This window comes from Pygocentrus nattereri, chromosome 28 (genome assembly GCF_015220715.1).
Source record: "Pygocentrus nattereri isolate fPygNat1 chromosome 28, fPygNat1.pri, whole genome shotgun sequence".
NCBI lineage: Eukaryota > Metazoa > Chordata > Actinopteri > Characiformes > Serrasalmidae > Pygocentrus > Pygocentrus nattereri.
Window position 1 is genome coordinate 3,619,122 of NC_051238.1, and position 21,882 is coordinate 3,641,003.

General features: G+C 43.3%; 1 protein-coding gene across 1 annotated transcript in view; it reads left to right on the forward strand.

The window, feature by feature from the left end:
* Positions 1-21,132, forward strand: part of sema6bb (sema domain, transmembrane domain (TM), and cytoplasmic domain, (semaphorin) 6Bb) — a 253,112-nt gene extending 231,980 nt beyond the window's left edge. The window contains exon 17 of the mRNA XM_037535866.1: positions 19,536-21,132. Within this exon, the coding sequence (XP_037391763.1) occupies positions 19,536-20,461 (926 nt within the window). The 3' untranslated portion in view covers positions 20,462-21,132. The remainder of the gene's footprint in view (positions 1-19,535) is intronic.
* The last annotated feature ends 750 nt before the right edge of the window (positions 21,133-21,882 follow it).

Sequence of the window (21,882 nt, forward strand, 5' to 3'; positions counted from 1 at the left end):
CAATTTATTAGAAAGATCTATTGTCTATTTCCACTCACTGGCCACTTAAATAGAAACAACAGCCTTGCACCTCTACTGACTGGCCACTTTATTAGAAACACCTATCCTGTGCTTCTCAGCTACACAGTTTATACCCCGCTATCCCATTCATCGGTGGACAGTTCTGACCGCAGGACTGCTGCTTACTAGATATTATTTAGGTGGTGTACCCCTCACAGTGACATGGCCATGGTGGTGTCTACGTCTGTGCATGGTTCAGAGTCGCCCACCACTGACCACTGAAGGGCTAAAGGATGGCCAGCACAAACTGTGCATCAACAGATGGGCTGCAGTAACTGAATGCCAGCAATAGCAATGTGGATCTATAAGGTAGGGGGTTTCTAATGAAGTGGCCAGTGATTGTGGAGCAAACCGCAGCACGTCCGCTGTGCTTTTAATGCCATAGAAATACACACATGTTTTCAGCTGTAGTTAAAATATATTACAGCACGCAGAGCTGTGACAGCTATAATTTATGTCGCCGGGCATGGAAGGGTGATTAAATTGAAATAGTCGAGCAGCCTGATTGTGCAGTAAGAGCGTGCTGGGCCCCTCGCCGATCGTTAGGCTAATAGCACGGCCGCTGCATTCTCAATTTACAGCCTGCAGCAGAAATCACACTATCGGTTTCATCCGTGCGGCCTCACGACGCAGAGCCGAAACTGAGGGGATCAATTACCCACTAACACACCAGCCGGGCTAGGGCTTCAGGGCAAGAGCGAAAAAGAAGAAGAGGTGAAAAAACAGCTTTGCAATTCACATTTTGTAAAGCCATTCATTCATATAATCACATTTACATGTGTGCCGGCTTGATGGATTGGATGCAGCTGAAATCGCTCACGTTTAGTCCCTTATTAGAGTTGCAGGCGACAACACGGAGAGAAGCTGGGAAGTGCTCAGCTTGCACTCCAGTTAACCTCGTCTGAGTTAAGCTTTTGGTGAGGTGTCTGCGAGGCTGGATTTACATGCTGAAGCTTTCAGTCAACAAGTTATGAGGTCTTTCGAGTCGCATGAGATGCAATTCCTGAAGAACTTCAAAAATAATGATGCGTGCAACACATTGGGTTATCCCGCCGCTTAGCAAGATTGGCAGCTAGTATCTGTCTGGCAGCATGAATTCTTCTGTGGCCTTATCTCAGTGTCCACAGTAATATATCCGACCGGACACTGAAGGATGACTGACTGTCGAGCTATCCTGCTACCCGCTTCAGACCAGAGGAACTTACCAAGTCAGAATTATGAATTTGAATTCAGAACCATCAGCCAACTGTGTTTGCACACTGTGGAATTAGACCTCTGCATTTAACCCATCTGTGCAGTGAAACACCCACACACATGCACACTAGTGAACACGAACACACACACACACACACACACACGGCCGAGGGGATCGAACCGTCGACCTTCCGGTCACGACTGCCCCAATAGGTGGTGGTGATAGGAACCAGATAACCAACTTGAAATGCTCGCTCACAGAACGTTACTACATTAAATTATGAGTTCACTGCCCGATGTCTGAGACATTGTTGTACGTGAGTTTTTTGATGATGTTTTGGTCTAAAGTGTATTGTAATCAATTTCTTTTGATCTATGCATGGTGGAGGGGTACATGCAGAGAGTTGTAAGGCAAAATAGTCCCCTAAGAAAACGTAGTTTTTCAGATCTACTACTACTTTACCATCACCAACATTACACATTACACATCAAAGGCTCCTGTAGGTTCCCTGGTGGTTTTGGATAGTAAATAAAAGGTCAATATTTGTGTTGTGGACACAAATCACCCCTGGTTCCTATCACCACCACTGTAAAGAAATATGAGTCTGTACGCTTCTCTACAATAAACCACTTCAAATAAAAACCACTCTGAATGACTTTGTTTACATCTCTACCACTAAATTAGGACATTTCAAAAAGCTGGTGGAATCCCCCTTTTTAGCTTTTCTAGCTTTATTTATTTTATTATATTTATATCCGAGGCAGCAAACCTAAATGAGCAGCTGGTCTTTTGAGGTTAGCCTTAGCCTAACTTGGACACTACAGTAATTGCTGCGTTTCGCTCCTTGTACCCACTGAGAAGCCCCCTGAAGCAGCATTAGGTAACACTGCACAAAACTCAACAACTGAATTAAATTCAAATAAGCTGAAGTTGGTGTCTTATTTAAGTGTCTCATTCCACCTTAAATGGTGCAGCAGATGGATTCAGATGGCTGCGTGGGAGGTACACCCCCATTTTCTCAAAAAGTTGGGATGCTGTACAAAATGTAAATAAAATAATCTAAACCATATATTTAATTGAAAAGTACACGATAATATATTAAATGTTAAAACTGGAATTAAAGTTGTTTTTGTAAAATATGTGCCTATTTTGAATTTGATGCCAACATCACTTTAGCACTGTATATTCCAGGCCTGTGGAGATGTGCTAGAGGCAGTACTGAGGTGACAGTATTCATATTCATATCAATGCCAGTGGTCAACGAAGAACACAAACCATGTACCTGAGTTAAAGTAGAGACCCCAAGGTAAAATATTCCTCCAGTAAAAGTAGAAGTTCCTCCCTTTAGACCTCCACTTGAGTAAAAGTACTAAAGTATTTCCCTTCAAATGTACTTAAGTATAAAGTAAAAGTACTAAAAGAGTAATTCTGGCTCTGATGTCCTGTTATCATTTTTATAACCAGACTGGCTTCATGAACTCATTTCAGGTGAAAGTCCTCCAGCGTCTCTCTTGGTAAACCAGTCTTTTAATAGAACGTCTTTAATTAGTCTGACGCGTTGATGATTGGTGTTCTGGCTTTGCGCTTCTTTCGTTTTGACATGTTACGTTTTTATACACACAGAAACCTGAAACCAAAAGGAACGACAGATTTCTCAGAATGTAGTGGAGTGAAAAAGTGATTTTAGAGCATTTCTATTGGTCCATTCATCATGAAATTTTCACACATCATAAAGGACAGCAGGTGTGTTGAAATGATATTAAAAAAGAAAAATCAACAAAAATATGATAAATATAAGATACATTGTTTTCTCTGGAAAGCAATGATATATTTTATACTACTAATATTTCTGATTAACTTTACTTCTTAAAACATTGTTATTAAAACAATTAAGAGTAAAAGAACATTCCAGATTGTTTCTCTACAAAAAATGTTTTATCTGAAAAATACAGAAAGCATCAGAAATTTGAAATATATTGTGACATAATTTTTTGCCCATACTAGCCACTGCTAGTGTTCACTACTCTTAAAAAAATATGATTCTTCAGGGGTTCTTTAGGAAAGAAAATGGTTCTATGTAGAACCATGAACACTCAAAAGCACCCCAAAAGGCTTCTTCTATTGTAACAAGCTTTACATCACAACAATAGAAGAACCCTTTTGGGTGCTATGGAGAAGCATTTTGAAAATGGCTCTATATACTATATATACACCATGGGCCCTAAAACAGATCCTTGTGGTACACCACATTGCAGTTTTCTGTATAACTCCCCATTTACGCTGCCAAATTGGAAATGATCTCTTACATAAGACCTAATCAGGCTGTTGTATATGTTTCTGTAAGGAACCTTTTTGAGACGGGATCTACAATAGCACCAAAAAGGGCTGTGCTATTGTTGCGATGTCAAGCTTATAAGAGTGCATAATAGAAGAACCCTTTTTGGTGCTATGTAGAAACATATACAGTGCATTTTCATTTATTTAAAGAAGTCTTTCATGATGCAAAGCCTTAAATCACACAGAGGGTTCTTTGAGTGATCATGGTGCTATAGAGAACCACTTTCTTTGATAAAGAACCGTTGAAGCGCCAAGTCTTTTTTAAGAGTGTACCAAAAATTCAACAAGCTCATGGTTGACATGGCAATAAGTTGTTGAAGTGAATTTTCTTTCTCCTTTAAAGAGATTCCTCTTTAGAGAAACCAAAAGATTAAAACATCTAATGTGAAAAGAGACCATAATGCAGTTGTTTATATGAGACATGTGACTTGTGTCGCTTTGGAATTGCTTTGTGTAATTTAGTTATTCAATCCGTTTTGCAACCTGCAACTACTTGTGTGACCATTTCACCTCGTAAATCAGCCTCACACATCACAATGATGGAAGGAAACAAAAAGGAAACTGTATTTGTTCAGCAGACGGTTTCCTTTTCGGCAGACCTGGCTCAGCGCTGTGTTGGGGGGGGGGGGGGGGGGGGGGGGGGGATGTTTTCCGGAGTGAGTTATGAACTCAACACCCACCGTTATTTTACACAGGCCCTGTTTTCCACATCATGGAAGCCATCAGCGAGTTTTGTAGATGATCACAAGCGCAATTATGCTGGAATTAGCCACGGTTTGGAACGCTTCCAGGAAAACTTTGGCTGATCAAACCCATATGCTTTAATAAGAGGCACTTTCCATATTCAGAAATTAGATCCACGAGCGAACTGAACGTCGCAGTTTAGAAATATGCAGGTTTATATTGATCTGTTTGTATTGATCAGATTAGACAGCATCTAGTTATGTGTTAGGGTTTCTTATTGATGTTAGCTCAGTGTGCGCTCAGGCTGTTTGTTACTAGAGTGTGTTTGTATGTGCATTTGTCTCTTTGTGGGGACCAGATGCCTCGGACGATGAAAACATGAACGTTTAGTGGTTGTGGGGAATTTGCTTCATGCAGAACTGGAGAATTACTTTACTAGAAAATCTTAGTTTAGTCTTGTTGTTGGCAGCAGAAGCTGCTCTGTATGAAAGTAAACCCTACTGAGAAGCTGTGATCACAAATCTTTCATATTAGAAATACTTTCAGTCCTGAAGTTTAGTGCTGTTTGTTTAAGCAGTTAAGTTAGTTAAGGGCGAGTAGTGAGTTAAGGATGAGTCTGAGTTGAGAGGTGAGTCAAGTGAGTCATTTAAGGGCGAGTCTGAGTCGAATGCACAGTCCGTTAAGGGTGAGTGTGAGTTGAGAGGCCAGTCGGTAAAGGGTGAGTCTGAGTTGAGAGGCGTGTCAGATAGATAGATAGATAGATAGATAGATAGATAGATAGATAGATAGATAGATAGATAGATAGATAGATAGATAGATAGATAGATAGATAATAAGTAATAGATAGACAGACAGACAGGCAGGCAGGCAGGCAGGCAGGCAGGCAGGCAGGCAGGCAGACAGACAGACAGACAGACAGACAGATAGATAGATAGATAGATAGATAGATAGATAGATAGAAAAGAAAACTGAGCCAACACAGAGAGAGAGAGAGGGAAAACGAGAAGATAGAAAAGCAGCACATAGCCTGACAGACAGAGAGTACAGAGATTCATAGAGAAACAGATGGAGGGATACAGAGGAAAAGAAAAGAGAAAGAAAGAGATGAGAGAGTAGAAAGAGCACAAAGAGAAAGCTAAAGGAGGGGGAGGAGAGTGATGGCGTGAGGGAAAGAACGAGTGTGTCCTGTGAGACAGGGCGTCAGTGGAAGATGAAAGAGTGAAAGGATGTGACAGAAAGAAGGTGAGCAGGCACGGGGGACAGGGAGGAGAGAGAGGGAGAGAGAGGGAGAGAGAGGGAGAGAGAGGGAGAGAGAGAGGGAGAGAGAGGGAGAGAGAGGGAGAGAGAGGGAGGAGAGAGAGAGAGAGACAGAAAGAGAGAGAGGTAGATGGAGCAGAGATTTGAAACCAGCAGGGGACACACCTAGATTTTCTCATTTTCTCATTCTCAATTTTAGATTATCACTATATGTAAATCCAGTAATCTAGTGATTATTTTCACACTTAATCGAGTAATCTGTTGATTTTTTAAAGGCCAAACCGAAAAAGGGGTTTTTGGTTGGTTTTAGTACTTAAGCCAGCACTTTGGCGGCGTTCACTCAGCAGGTAACAGAGGCTCAAATCAGATGTGTGTCTGAGCGTCAGTGTGAACAGAAAAACACCGAATCTGACATTCAATTCCGATTTGAGACGCTTTCATACATGGTGCTGAAATCCGATCCGTATCCAATCTGAGGCAGTGGGATTCAGTCTGAACAGCCAGATCAGAATTCATGCGACTTTTATGCAAATCCAGCTCAACATTCGTCATAATTTCTCGCTGCTGAGACTCAAAAACATTTAGGCTGAAGTTTCTGTACTAAAAAAATAGAGACGTATCCAAAACCCTCCGTGTTGGAAGAGATTTGGAAAGAAATGTCCGAATGTGGCCGCAGGAGGACGAGGTTTAAAGAGTCCAAGGACGCGAACCAAAGAAGTGACCGCGCCCTTTTTACGGCTCGAGCACGTTCTGGGTGACGAGCCCAGCTGTCAGTCAGTGAAGCTTCATGGTGGCTCCTGTGATGCTGGTGTAGATGAAGCTGATCCTCTGGGAGCGACTGGCGTTCGTTGGCGGTTGTGATTGTTTACCTCTGGATGAAGGCGTGACGCAGCGTGACGCTCTGGTCTTTAGAGCGTGTGGGTCAGTTTAGGAGCTGATCTGTCCAGACTGATGTCCCATACAGACCACATTTAAAGATAATCTGAACAGCCAAACAAAAACAATCAGATTTGGACTGCTTTTACGTGCTGTGTGAACGCAGCTTTATTAACATGTTTGCCATATTTCAAGCTTGTCTCAAACGTTTAAGCCGTATATTTTTTCATTTGAATGTTTCCTTTAACTTTATCCAACAGAAAAGTCTAATTATTGGACTAATCTGTTGGACTATTGGACTAAACCTTTTTTCTGTATCCACACTTGTTTATTGATAGATCCACAGTTTTTACATGTAATCTCACTTCAACTACGTGTCCTGTGTAACTACAAATGTGCATCCATTTGTGAGATCCTGCTGGTGTGGATTTCCTCTCTTTCAGTCATGCACACTAAAGTGATTTGAGCATAGCTCCCCCTTGTGGAGGATATGTTTGAATACACCCTTAAAAACACTCTTAAAACCAGTCATATTTTAATGCTTCCATTCTAACCAGTGCTTCAGTGGCACTGGACGTGTCCTACATACGTCAACATCAAAGCTGTTTTTTTCATTTGCACACAAATGAAGCGTAAGATCCAGTCATATTGCACGCTCCCACTTTCTATAACGTTCTAAACATCGTATGCAAAAGTATTGGCACCTCAGGTCAAATTGCATGTGTTGGTTTTTTAAGTGAAAATATGTCAACACGTCCTCTATACGGCACATTTTAATACACAGTTACTGTTTATTTACTGAACTTAACATTCAGTGACCTGTACAAATGTTATGGCACATTTTGTATGTAATGGTTTGACTGCTGTCAGAAGAAAACGTTGCATCTCCTTTTTCGATGTTTTCCAGTTTTTGACATAATTTGAAAATACTGTTGTTGCCTTTTACATTGTGTGTACATTGTGTACACACACACACACACACACACACACACACACACACACACACACACACACACATATATATATATATATATATATATATATATATATATATATATATATATACAGTACAACATATAGAAATTGTTCCTTGTTCACACATTATAATAAGCCAGGTGTTCCCAAACTTTTGATGGGTACATGCCGGTTGGTCCCAGGGTGCTGCTTCTGTCGGCTCTGAACCTGCAGCTTTCATGAGCCACTCTAACGAGAGTTATCCTGCCATATTGTCTGTGTGTGTGTGTGTGTGTGTGTGTGTGTGTGTGTGTGTGTGTGTGTGTGTGTGTGTGTGTGTCAGTGGTGGTAATTGGAGCTCGGAGCTGTCCGGCAGTATGGCAGTCCGGCTCGGCCTCCATTAAGCTTTAATAAGTGAGCCGAGAACAGAGGGGGGATCGGGGCGGCCCGTCGGGAACCAACGGGTGAAAAGGAAGAAAGAGAGAATAGGGGAAGCGTGAGATACACCCTCATCCGCTCTCTCCATCCCTCCATCCCTCCATCCCGCATGTGTTTTGTGTTTTGTTTCCCTGAGCCATCGGGACAAAGCGGATTGGTCACAAAGGCACGGCTCCCTAATGGCCAGACTCTATTCATCAGCCGCTCGAGTCGTGTCTGCTGGGTGAAAAGAGGAAAACACATTCGGAGAGAGAGCGAGAGGAGGAGAGAGAGGATAGAGGGCGCGAGAGGTAGAGAGCGACGGAGAGAAAGTGTGGGGCATATTGCAGCCCTCCAGACAGGCGGACGTTTTAAAGCGGCTTCTCGTTAAGGTGAAAGGACAGTGTGTTCTGAGTTATTTCCATCAGAGGGCCCATCAGCGGTGGAGTGTTAAAATCACATATGGACACACACAGCGAGGTTTCAATGGAGTTTTGAAGCGCACACATACATAAATGTAGTATTTCTGAATAAGAATGATGGTTTCTGCCCTGAGTTAAGGCCGTGTTTTATGGGAAAGTGTCATCATTGTTCTGTCATTTGAAGGCTATTAAAGTTGGAGCACAGGAAGCCAGGACCAGAGTAGGCAATCAGGAGAGTCAGGAGAACCATTGGTGGGCTTGTGATGTTACTGTGGGCTAATGATATGTATGAAACGAATAGTCCCAGTCCTGAAATCTGATTGGCTGGGCTGAGTTTGAAGCCGTTGTAAAATCCACAATATACGTTCACTTATGACGCCTCACAACAACTGAATTGTGTATCATTGCGCCACGGCACAAAATAACCCTTGTGCTGTTAATGGATTGATCTTTGACTCTCTTGCTGCTCGCATGGACCGCCGGGTATACTGATGAAGTAAGAACCCGGTTCTGTTTAAACTGAGGGGCTGACAGCTAATGTTCTTAACTAGAACTGGGCTGGTCAGCTGGCTAACAGGTTAAAGAGCCAACAGCCTAAACAGCGCCATCATTAATGTCACAGTCCTGAATTAAAGCACTGACAGTGTGATTCACTGTAAAACGGCAGTAAAAAACATCTAAATAAAATTGACTTGAAATATCAAGTGTTTCAATCAAAAGTCACGTCAAACCCAGGCTGAACCCCAAATGGCTCCGTACTCCCTAAATAGTGTTCTAGCTATGAAAGTTTAGAAATTCTAGCCTCTACAGCCAAACAGTGCATAAGGTGAATGTGTCTGAATCCCAAACGACTGTTTCTTAGCTGTGTTTTGCTCTGTTGAGCTGCAGAATCCAGTATTAGTACTCTTACGTAGTGCACTATGTAGGGAGCAGGGAGCTGTTTGAGACTCAGCCCCATCGTGAGAAGAGGGGCGCTGCTGGGTTGGGGCTAAGTAAGACTTGTGGTGGTGATTTGGTGAACAGAAGTACTTATAAAGTGAAGGTTTTTGCATCATATGTTCACTGTTATATGACAAAGTTAAAAAGTTCATTAAATGACTACAGTGTACAGCGGTGGGCGACTGAATGTTCTTCTCCTCATTCAGCGGTCCATGGTTGCTTGCCAGCTATACTATATGCTAGAGGAACTACATTTTTTGGGAGAATACTTGTTTATGTTGATTATTATTAATAGTACCCTGAATTATTTCCTGGAAAATTGTGTATTTTGTCATGTTTTACGTTGGCCACTGTGCGTCGTGCCTAAGAACATCCTTCCCCACATAATCCATGCATAAACACAAGAACGTACATGAAAACATTGCACATCAACAACGTACAGCCCGGTTTACTGATTAATTTATCAGTTAATGAATTTTGTCAAAGCCCTTATAGGAAAGTCTGTTCACTCGGTGGCCACCTTTGCAACGCTGCCAGGGTTATTTCCAATTATACAAGGCCAGCCCTCTCTCTTTGAATGGGGAGAAACTAAAATACTCAACATTGAACTGTACTGTAGCAACACCGGGAACTGGCCTCTTTTACTTATTCAAGTAAAAGCTGTGTTTTTCAGAGGAACTGTCTTTTTTTTAAACCAGTAAATGTTCTTGTTTTCATCGGACTGGGGGACCCGGTCCCCAGAAAGAGACAAATACATGCGCAGACCCACACATCTCCTTTACATTTCAAATAAACACCTCTGCTTCCTGCATAGTATTATTTATTTATTTATTCATATGTTTTATAATTCATACACACCGCCTGGCTCTGTGAGTGACATGTCCAGTGGGACTCTGCTCACAGTGAAATAAACAAAAGTGTTGCAGAGACGGAAAAAAGAGAGGAAAACAAAGCTGTGACATAAACACACTCATCCGTGCATCTCTCCACTGATGCTCAGTCACCTTGAACACTGAGCTCTGTTGGTCTCTCGCTGCTGGACGCAGTGCCGGTGCATGGACAGAGTGGACGAGCAGTGCCTGAGGCGACGCTGTGGACGGGGCTGAGGTGTCCTTGTGTGGCGAATTCACTGAATTGGTGAAGGAGGTGCAGAGCAGGCTGGAGAGCGAGGGCTGGACAGGGCTGCTCTAGATGGTGGGGTTCTTATTGCTGACGGTCTAACGGTCAGACACACCGCTGGGGTTGTCTGAATGTCTGTCTGCTATGGAGGAGAGACAGGGCTCATCCACAGACTACTGAAATCTCAAACCGAGAGAATTTTAAAGCGATAGATTTACAGAAAGATCGTTCTTCAGACAAAAGATGGTTCTTCAAGGGATCTATATAGAACCAAAGACTCAAAGAACTATTGGCATGCTTAAGTGGTTCTTCGCATGGTGATTTGGTTCTTCAGAATAATGGAGTGTTTTATATGGTTCTATATTGAATGTTTTTTGAAAATGGTTCTATATAGTACCAAAAAAGGGTTCTGCTACTGTTACAAGCTTGACCCTTTTTGGGGCTACATAGAATAAACCTGTTTAAAAGGTTTCACCATACAAAGAACCATTTAATGGTTTAAAGGATGATTCTCTGAGTGTTCATGGTTCTATACAGAAGAACCAAAAGAAAAAGAATCTAAGAACCTAAGAGTGTAGTCAGTCAACCAAGACCTTCTAACACGTCATCTACATTATAGCTCCTCCCACTGTCAAATTCAATTTTATTAAATCTTGTCAGTATGTGTAATATTTCTCATTATACAACAGTGAGTTCTGGCCACGCGAGCTGACTGGTTGAGAGGCGTTCTGACTGTGCTGTCACCGTAACATGAGTATCACTCCACTGAGACACCGTAACACTGTATCACTCCACTGAGACACCGTTGCTAAGCAACAACTCTGACAGCTGTAGGAGACGCTCAAGCCATTTAAAAATTTTACTTCTCACTTTGCCCCAAACAGAAAACGGACACTGTTAAGACCACATCTGACCGACAGCCGATTTGGTCCGACTCTGAAGACGAGACGACACTAAATTCCCAAACTGTCGTCTCCACTGAGCAGCTTTTCAGTCGGCAGCTGTGACAGAAGATCAGCTGAACAACCTGGAATCAGCCAGAAATGAACCCAACACCATTCGCCAAACTAAACGGGCTGTAAGAAGCTTTACAGACCGACTGGAACAAAACAACATTAATACTGATCTGGAGAAACTGACCAAGCTGAGCTGAACCTGATATTGGCTCAGTTTTACGGCTCAGTCTGATTTGGTCAGACTCTGAAGATCAGACACATCTGGCGAATGGTGTTGGGTTCATTTCTGGCTGATTCCAGGTTGTTCAGCTGTTCTTCTGTCACAGCTGCCGACTGAAAAGCTGCTCAGTGGAGACAACAGTTTGGGAATTTAGTGTAAGGAGCTGGAGAACGAACTGCCGGCTGAGCAGTGAGTGGGCGGAGCTCGTTACTCTGACGAGCAGCTCGTTAAGGAGCTATAATTTGGTGAAGGAGCTGAACATTAAAACATATTAAACGCGGCGTTCACGGCCAGTTTATTAACTTCTTACTGTATTTATTTAACTGTATTAAAGCAGTAGAGCACTCGAGGAGGGAGTTATCACCAGTAACATCACGGCTGTGATGATCTACGGCCACCAAATCACAGCCGGGATGGGATTTCACATTAACACACTCCCTCTCGAGTTCTATTGCCTATCATTCTTCAAACCAGCTAAATTTACTGTCATACATCCCTCCGACTACGACTCACATAAGGACTCCATTTCCCAGAATCCCCTGGGAGATCACCTAACTGTAGATCCTCTGCAATCCACCAATCACTGTTCTCAATCACCTGATTACTGATCCGTTTCACCTGCTCTCACCTGTTTGTCATGGGACTAGTCTTAGTTTAGTTTATAAGTCTGGGTTTTAAACTGGATTCTTTGAGAGGTATTATTTCTCTGAGTGGAGCTACTGAGCGTTTCCTGTTTGCTCTACTGTCTTTTTGTTAACTTGACGTTGTTTTTGGGCTTCGGCTGCCTGATCACATCTTTGTTTGTCTTTTTGTTTGTCAGGTTGCATTTATTGTTATGGTAATTCTTAAACAAGCAAAATGACACTACCGTTGAAAAGTTTACAAGGAATCACTTCTTATTAGTCAATTGTGGGTTTTTTTGTACAGTAAAATCCTATGCGATGTAGATTTTAATCTGCACTGTAAAAAAAAATTCTGTAAATTGCAGTGATTAAATTTATTAGAAATGCTGTCCTTCACTGTAATTCAGCACTTTCACTAGTTCAACTAGTTATTCTGACACCCAGTATTTTGCTACAATAATAACAATAACAACCATTAAACTGTATTCAAATGTGAAAAGAAGGTGATTTTGTTGTGAATTTACAATCTGTTTCTGTAAATTTACAAACAGCACTGTTAAAATACGCTATATGTGGTTTATTTACATGCAGTTCAAAAAAGGGGCTTTAAAATTGAGCGTTAAATTTTGCAGCACTTAGATGGTGAAATCTTTTCCCACAGAGCAGACACTAACAAGGATTTTCAGATGGTATATAAATTATTTCAAGTTTGTTAATATTTTGAGGTGTTATAACCTCTAAGTTGTATATGATAATCATCTATTTACAGTATTTTTTTTTTTTGCCGAGTTATCTGCCTTGAGATTTGATCCCTTTTCAAATACGAGACATTCAGGATTCTTATTTCACTATAACTTCATCTGCAGTCATTTTAGAATCTTCTGTAGAGTCTTCATCATTCTGGGCACATAACATAACAAGCCTCGTGACCGGACGGTCACCAGTTCGATCCCCAGAGCCAACAGCACATGACTGAGGTGGCCTTGAGCAAGATGCCTAACCCCCAACTGCTCCCCGGGGGCTGCGGATTGGGCTGCCCACCGCTCCGGTCAAGTGTGCTCACTGCCCCCTAGTGTGTGTGTGCTCACTAGTGTTTATGTGGTGTTTCACTTCACGGATGGGTTAAATGAGGAGGTGAAATTTCCCCACTGTGGGACTAATAAGGGTCTCTTAATAATTAATAAACAACTTTACCATCAACATGCTTTTGTGTTGTTGAAGACCTTGATTCCACACTTTAACATCAATGCTTTTGCCAAAAGAATAGTATAACCTCTCCACATAAAGCTTAGGATGAGTGAGAACATCAAGAAAGAAGCTGAATATTTTTTCATGTTCTTATGATGATCTCAAAGCGACAACTTCCATCCGTTAGTCAAGACTCCCCCAGTCACACCATAGCACCAGCGCTAGGAGGGTGAAGGCTAGCACACCCAGAGAGCATCCTACCCACCCAGAGAGCGAGGCTAATTGTACTCTCTTAGACTCCCAGCCATGGACGGCTGTAGGGATCGAACTCGCGATCTAATGATCGGGAGCCCAAACTTTTAATACATTGATTTGATTTAAGATGATTTGCCAAGACATCTCAGATATTCTGCTGCTAAGATATCGGTGTTTGCAGTGTACGGACACAGGTGGCCGTCGTACACAAATACGAGAGTGAAGAAAAAAGTTTTGTAGCATTATGCAAATTAAGCCAATTTTGCTGGACAGCAGCCAATCAGATCGTTGAAATGTGGCACACTGAGTTTCGTAATGTGTTACTCCTATATTAGGGCTGTCATTAAAACGCCTCTATTTGCATTTGTCTTATTTGATCAAATTTGAGCCGAGAGATCTTTCATGTTTTCACCTTAAGAGGCAGCGCATTGGAGAAGACGCCTGTTAATTCAGATCCTCGTCCGCAGAGAGAGAGAGAGAGAGAGAGAGAGAGAGAATGAGAGAGAGAGAGAGGACGAGAAAGCGAGAGAGATAGAGAGAGAGAGAGCGAAGGAGAGACAGAAAGCGAGAGAGAGAGAGAGAGAGAGAGCGAGGGAGAGAGAGAATGAGAGAGCGAGAGAGAGAGAGAGAGAGAACGAGAGAGAGAGAACGAGAAAGCGAGAGAGAGAGAAAGAGCGAGGGAGAGAGAGAACGAGAGAGCGAGAGAGAGAGAACGAGAAAGCGAGAGAGAGAGAGAGAGCGAGGGAGAGAGAGAACGAGAGAGCGAGAGAGAGAGAGAGAGAACGAGAGAGAGAGAGAACGAGAGAGAGAGTGCGAGAGAGAGAGAGAGAGAGAACGAGAGCGAGAGAGAGAGAGAGAGAACGAGAGAGCGAAGAGAGAGAGAGAGAGAGAACGAGAGAGAGAGAATGAGAGAGAGAGAACGAGAGAGAGAGAACGAGAGAGAACAAGAGAGAGAGAGAGAGAGAGAGTGAGGGAGAGAGAACGAGGGAGAGAGAGAGAGAGAGAACAAGAGCGAGAGAGAGAGAGAGAACGAGAGAGAGAGAGAGAGAGAGAGAGAGAGAGAGAGAGAGAACGAGAGAGAGAGAGAGAGAGAGAGAGAGAGAGAGAGAGAACGAGAGAGAGAGAGAGAGAGAGAGAGATGAGCGATGAGCCTGCATAAAAAAAGACGAGGCAGAGATAGGATGGGAGAGGGACAGATGCACAAATAAAGAGAGACAGAAGCCAGAGATATGAGGAGTGAAAGACACCAGGGGGAAATAGATAAGCTGAAGAGACATCCGGCTGATGAATAGACTGTGACTGAATGTGACTGAATCCAGGAAGTTATTGAATAGATCTTTGGCTAACGTTACCCGTTCCTCCTAAAGTAAATACACACATCAGCATAACTGAAGAGGTTACAGCAAGGGCGAAAGCAGGCACCGTGTTTCAGTTCAGGCGCTGCGCACCTCACTCTTCCACCAGGGCTGTCAAACTGAGCCACTAAAAGGACCATATCATTAAAAAATCTCAACACATGGGAGCCAGAAAACTATCTATACCCTGGACTGTAGAATATGGTAAAACGTCAACAGCAAAGTATAGGCACTTGTTATGAACCTTGAAATATTACATGAATATTAAAATATTTTAATAAATGTCCTCATGTGGTTGGTCTTATGAACCTACCTGTTTTCTTACACATAGAAGAGTGACCTCTGTCCCATAGATTGCTGTTGAGGGAGTTGGGGGAGGGGGTGAGGGGGTGCACATTACGTTGCAATGTATGCTGTGCATTGAGGTGCAGGGTTTTGTGAAATGCTGATAAAAAATCAGTATAATTTTGTGTGTGTGTGTGTGTGTGTAGTATATCAGGCCTTGTGCTTGACGTATGGGTTTTACACTATGCTCTATATATCAGGGGTCAGCGATCCAAATGATCCAAACGTCTGGGTTGTAAATATGTCTTAGTATGTGCTGATGTGCTACTACAGGACAAAAATAAAACAGAAAAGAAACTATTTACTTTGCTCTGCTTTAAGCTTTAGCTCAGCGATGGCAGCTTTTCTCCCATTTCTGGCAGGAAACTTTTCCAAAAACGGAATAGTTTCTTGTAAAATGTCTCTCAACATTTGATTTATTGCGAGTCTGAACTCTTCTCATTCACCAGCTTCTTGTTCTGATTTTCAAATGAAAAGCTGATGAATGAGCAGCTGCATTCAAGCCTTACATCACCAATCACAATGCAAAGCATGGAATGCACGCTTCTCCATCTCCCAGTCGAGTCTGGATTTTAGCGGTTGCCAGGAGACGGTACTTGTCTGACTGCATTGTGCTGAGTGTAAAGTTTGGTGGAGGGGGGATCATGGTGTGGGGCTGTTTTTCAGGAGTTGGGCTCGGCCCCTTAGTTCCAGTGAAAGGAACTCTTAAAGCTTCAGCACCAAGAGATTTTTGGACAATTTCCTGCTCCCAACTTTGTGGGAACAGTTTGGGGAGTTTGGCCCCTTCCTGTTCCAACATGACTGAGCACCAGTGCACAAAGCAGGTCCATAAAGACGTGGATGAGCCAGTTTGGTGTGGAAGAACTTGACTGGCCTGCACAGAGTCCTGACCTCAACCCCATAGAACACCTTTGGGATGAATTAGAGTGGAGACTGTGAGCCAGGCCTTCTCGTCCAACATCAGTGTCTGACCTCACAAATGTGCTTCTGGAAGAACGGTCAGAAATTCCCATAAACACTCCTAACCCTTGTGGAAAGCTGTGGACGAAACCAGTTCTGCATGTTCGTTGATGCAAAAATTGAGACGAGTAGATCAGACTGAAGTGAAACAAACGAAGTTTTATTACAGAAATCTGGAGAGGTTACAAACAGAGAACATGCATCATGTATCTCCCAAGTAAGCTCTGACCTCCCAATGTGTTCTGACTCCTTTTATACCCTGAAGCTGAATATGTGTGTGTGTTCCTGTTTAATGGGTGCAATGCACATATGCTTTACCATATATAGATGCGAAAACCTCATGTTCTAATGAAAACCTCACATTTTAACAGTTAAGCGCAGACCTACTTCTGTTTTTGGCCTTGGCCGGTTTCCTGTTATTGTGTACGTCTCTGCATATTTGTCATGTACGCGAATGTCATAACGCTTTAATGCTAAGCGCGAGTTAATGCCTTCTGATATTAATGCTTAAAAGTATGCTAATACAAATATTAATGCTTAAAAGTATGCTACTAAAAATGTAAAAATCCACAAAGCCTTCCCAGAAGAGCTGAAGCTGTTACAGCTGCAAAGGGTGAGCCGACATCATATTAAACCCTATGGATTAAGAATGGGATGTCAGTCAAGTTCATATGCGTGTGAAGGGAGACGACCGGATAATTTTGGCAACATTACAGTTGAACACTCTACACCAGGGGTCACCAATATGGACCACATGAGTCGCCCGCAGGCCTGTTCTAAAAATAGCTCACTATAGCGCCACTTACCAGTGAGCTGCATCGAATTTTTTTGTTGCTATTTTTTAAAATCACACTTTCACAATGAATAGGCGGAAGAATTCCTGTTTAAGACTGTGAAAGATTCCTGCGTGTGTCTCATTTGCGGGGCGACTGTGCCGACAGCAAAGCGGCGCAATGTGGAGAGACATTTTAGGACGTGTCTCACGAGCTACCGTGCTAAACGTGATCATTTGAAAATGTAAATACTTGCAGAGGTTTATAGACATAAAAGGCACGTTTCCTACCTTGTTAAATCATTGTTGATAATTATTGTGAGAAATCATTAACATGATCAGTGTCTTCACATAGATGAATATCATCAGTTATTAATAATAACATATAATTAAAGGTCAATTGAGCAAATTTGTTATTTCAGAAGTGTGTATCCAACTGGTAGCCCTTCGCATTAATCGGTACCCAAGAAGTAGCTCTCAGTTTGAGAAAGCTTGGTGACCCCTGCTCTACACTCTGTTATTCTTACAGTATACACTCTGTACTGTATTCTCACAGGAGGTACTGTGTTCTTACCTTACACACCATGCATTACATCTCGATACCATACACTCTTAAATGAGGCTTTTCAGTTCAGCTTCTCTAGTAGTGTCAGTGGTTCTAAACACACAGAAAGCGCCACTGAATTACAGTGAATGAGAACAACAATTTCCCCTTAAAATTGAATTATTCCCTACCCTGGTCAGGCTTGTCCCAGCTGCTGTCTTCTCACACCCCTTTAATCAATCCTTGGCCCAGTGGACAGTGACCTACTGCTCCGAAACCTCTGTTCTTGTCCCAGTTCCACAAAACAAACATCAAGAAAACACAAAGCAACCCACCTTGGGAACTTGCATTCACCGGCATGTTACTAAGGCAAAAAAATAAATCTAAATATATATTGATGATACATATTTATTAGAAACCCATCTATTGTAGCCCCACCTTGCTGGTACACAGTTAGAGACTGCAGCTCATTTTTTGATGCAGTTTGTGTTAGCCGTCCTCTGGTCCTTCATCAGGGGTCAGTTTCTATCAGTGAGAGGAAGCACAAGTTGTTTCTAATAAAGTGGCCAGTGAGTGGAAGCACAAGGTAAGTGTTTCTAATAAAGTGGCCAGTGAGTGGAAGCACAAGGTAAGTGTTTCTAATAAAGTGGCCAGTGAGTGGAAGCACAAGATGAGTGTTTCTAATAAAGTGGCCAGTGAGTGGAAGCACAAGGTAGATCTTTCTAATATAGAGGCCAGTGAGTGGAAACACAAGGTAGGTGTTTCTAATAAAGTGGCGAGTGAGTGATTGAGAGGTACAAGGTAGGGGTGTCTAAAAACATGGACGGTGGGTGTGTGTTTGCTATTATATTTTTTTTGTTTTATTTCATTTAAATATAATTAATCCCACTAAAGATGGGAAGCAGTACATGTTGCTTTAAATGCACATTCGCTACATACTAAAGCTTTATTATTGTTACCTGTAACATCTTAACATACAGTAACTCTCTGATACCTTTAGTCCACCAATGGGACACTGATACAATCTGAGATATTTGGTTATATATGGCTTTTCTCTCCCTTTGTTTTATGTCTGTGAATAAAGCAACTGGATAAGAAAGCCTCAGCTAAAAGCCAGCCAGTTGGTTTTCACCTGAGTATAATTGCTGCCATTCGTCTCCATTAAAACAGGTTTTGTCAGACAATAAAAGGGTGTTTGTTTTTAAGGCTGTGTGTGTTCTGTACCGTTGGCTGTAATGGTTGTTGCCGGGAAAAAAACAATGTTGATGACGTTTATCTGTTTACAGAGAGCGTAGATTTATTTTCTCCTGTTTTACATTTACTGCTGGGATTTAACAGATTTTATTAACATCTTTTGGCATTGGCTTACTGGCAGGGGAGCATGCAGAGAGTTGACCTCTCTTTCTGGCTCTTTTTCTCTCTCTGTCCCTGTTCAGTTCTGTTGATAAACATCTCTAGTTGCTGAACTACAGAGATGCACTGTTCTGATATTTGAGTAATTGAGTCATTCTGTCAGGATTTGCACTCTCCATTCAACCCCCATAAGTAATTTAGCTCTGCTCTTCTCAGAGCTTAAACATTTTGCCAGTTTCGAGACGAAAGGCTGCTTTGTGCTAACCTGTCTCTAAGGCCTTCACGTGTGTTCACTTGTTCATGATAAGCAGAACTTTTTCCACATGTAAATACAGTGTAGAAGTTGGGCAGTTCCCCTGAGTTATTCTGCAGCAGAAATTTTCCACAGGAGAGTTAATGTTGCGAGGCAAGTGAAGGCACAGTGATACTTTCAATCAGGAAGACAGTTATTACAGCTATTAAAATTACCATACACTTTAGCTAATGAGCATAATTAGTCCCTGCACCAATGGCTTAGCTTCTCTCCTTCACATTCCACCCCCTACTGAGAAATAAATGACTCAGCTTTTTGAGACCGATAAAAAAGAAGGTGAAGTCTGAGTAACGGTGCTCAGTTGGTTATGATTTCGTTTAATGACTCTCAGTTATTTATGACTGTGGTCTTGTTATTTTACTGAGTGTTTTTCTTGTTTGTGTGTCCTCAGGTCTCCTGCAGGAGAGTTATGTCGAGGAGCCTGATGGCCTGGTGTCTGTCAACCTATTGGTTTTGTCTGCAGCTTCAGCGTTTGCCACTGGGGCGGCGCTCTCTGGCCTTATGGTTTGCTGGATCATGACAGTCAAGCACCGCCAATGCTCCAGAGGAGGAGGGTCAGGCCCTGCTGGGCGGCGCAAGGGTGAAAAGGAGCAGAACATGCTGGGACACAGACGCAGCGGTTCTGTGATCAGCGTGACGAGGATTAGCGAAAGACCTCACTCTCAGGTCGAAAACCTCTTCACCAACGGATGGCCCAAGTCTGGAGAGATGGACCCAGGGCTACCAACCCCAGAGCAGACCCCTCTGCAGCAGAAGCGTCCCACACCCAACATCCACCTCCCAGACTCTGACTGGGACCAGAGCCAGACCTTTATCACCCAGACTGGGCCAGCTAACACCGCCGTTTTGTACCTGAGCTCTGATTACCTCCAGGGCAGCAACGGAGGGCGACAAGATGATCCGGGAGATGTCGCCCCACACACTGAGAGGCAGCGCTATCTGATACTGTCTCACCCTCCCATCCAGAGAGAGCAAAGTGGGCGTACTTCAGCCCCTGCAACCCGTAATTCAGCTGGCGATTATCGTCCTGCTACTCCTCAAGATTCGCCTGACCGCAGGAGGGTGGTTTCGGCACCCACAACACAATCAGATTATGGCGATCCCCCGCGCTGGACCCACAATGGCTACAACTTCAACAGCAACAACGGCACACCCACTGGACACCACCACCATCACCACTACCCTGTACAACCACGTACCAATGCATCCTTGGTTCGGCCCTCTCTCCACTCCACTAGGGGGCACAGCGAGCTGCAGGACTACAGCCACTTCAGCTTGGTTAAGAATGCAAGCGAGCGCACTGCCAATGGACAGTGAGGCCTTGACTTTGTCCTTCAGACTGCCATCGTCCCAGAGACTCAGACTCAAATTTGGACTTCTCTCTCCTGCCGTGACTTCCTACTTGCCCAAACTCTCTCACTGCCATCCAGTGTCTCCAAAAGACTCCAAAACATCCTTACACCACCACTGGGATTACTGCAAAGAAGGTTCAGCACTGAGAGAGAAAGAAACAGAGAGTTTGAAGATAGAGTGGAACTTTCCCTAAGCTTCCCCACAACCTTTAGCACTTAGTACATTGGCAGCCTCTGTTGCCTGTTGGCTGATAAGCGACTGAAGGCAACTCTTTAGGAACCAGGGAATAAATGAATTAATAAATATCGGTATACTGTGAACTGCTAGGTTGACTGTCCAGCAAACAGTAGCATTTGAGCATTTGTAGAAAGTCTCTCTCAGCTGACCCGGTGGATGTGACGGCTTTCCCTGCTTTTCCCAGCCCTTCATTCTGTTTTGTCCATTTTACTGTGGTCAGCAGACATGTATCCGAGTGTATGTGATGCGAAGAGTGCTGGAGGGCTCCGAGCCATCACAAAATCTGAGATGAGTCTGGATAAAATTCAAGGACTTAAAGAGCAAGGAGTCTACCCACACTGGAGATACTCAGAGAGCCTGATCTGATGTCAACTCACCCCCCAACCCCCCCCCCCCCCCCCCCCCCCCCCTTACAACCCTCCTTTTTTTCTCTGTGTTAGGAAGCAATCAAAAGACAACTGCCATGTGACTTTATGTCTAAAGACCTGTGTGCGTTTTCTATCAGTCTGTGTGTGGGTGAACGGAAGCGTAGAGCGTTTGCCAACAATCGTGGAATCGATCGCGTTGTTGCTGTGGCAGCAGAAGGCTGCAGACAGCAGGGGAACGCTGGGACCCAGCACACTGGGACGATTTAAGAATAATAATATTAATAACGAAAGTAATAATATTAAATGCGGGTCGACCCATTCGGTTTGTGTTTGCGAATCCCAGCATAAATGTTTCTGATGTGTGTTTGCTGCTAACTGGAAACACTGAGGCCCTTTGTAAGAGTCTGTCTCCTCCTCTCTCTATCTCATGTCTGTCTCCTTCTCTCTCTTTTCCTTTCTGCTTCGCTGACCTGACCTCCCTCTCTCTTTCACTGTCTCCCTCGCTCTCTCCATCTCTCTCTCCCCTAGCCTGCCTGGTTTGACCTCCCTCTTTCTGCGGAGTGAAATGTGAGCTTGGCTATAGCGCTCTATCTTTCTCCCTCTCTCTGTCTCTGCCGCCAGGGAGTTGCGTTTGGACGAGGCTCTGGGACACTGAGGCTCTTTGTGCCGCCCAGCCAGACTGGCCCATCCCAAACAAACAGCCGTTAAAGAGTCAGGCCTTCACAGAAACCCTGCCACTGGCCCGGTTCAGGAATATCAATGAGGGGCCAGAAGAATGCT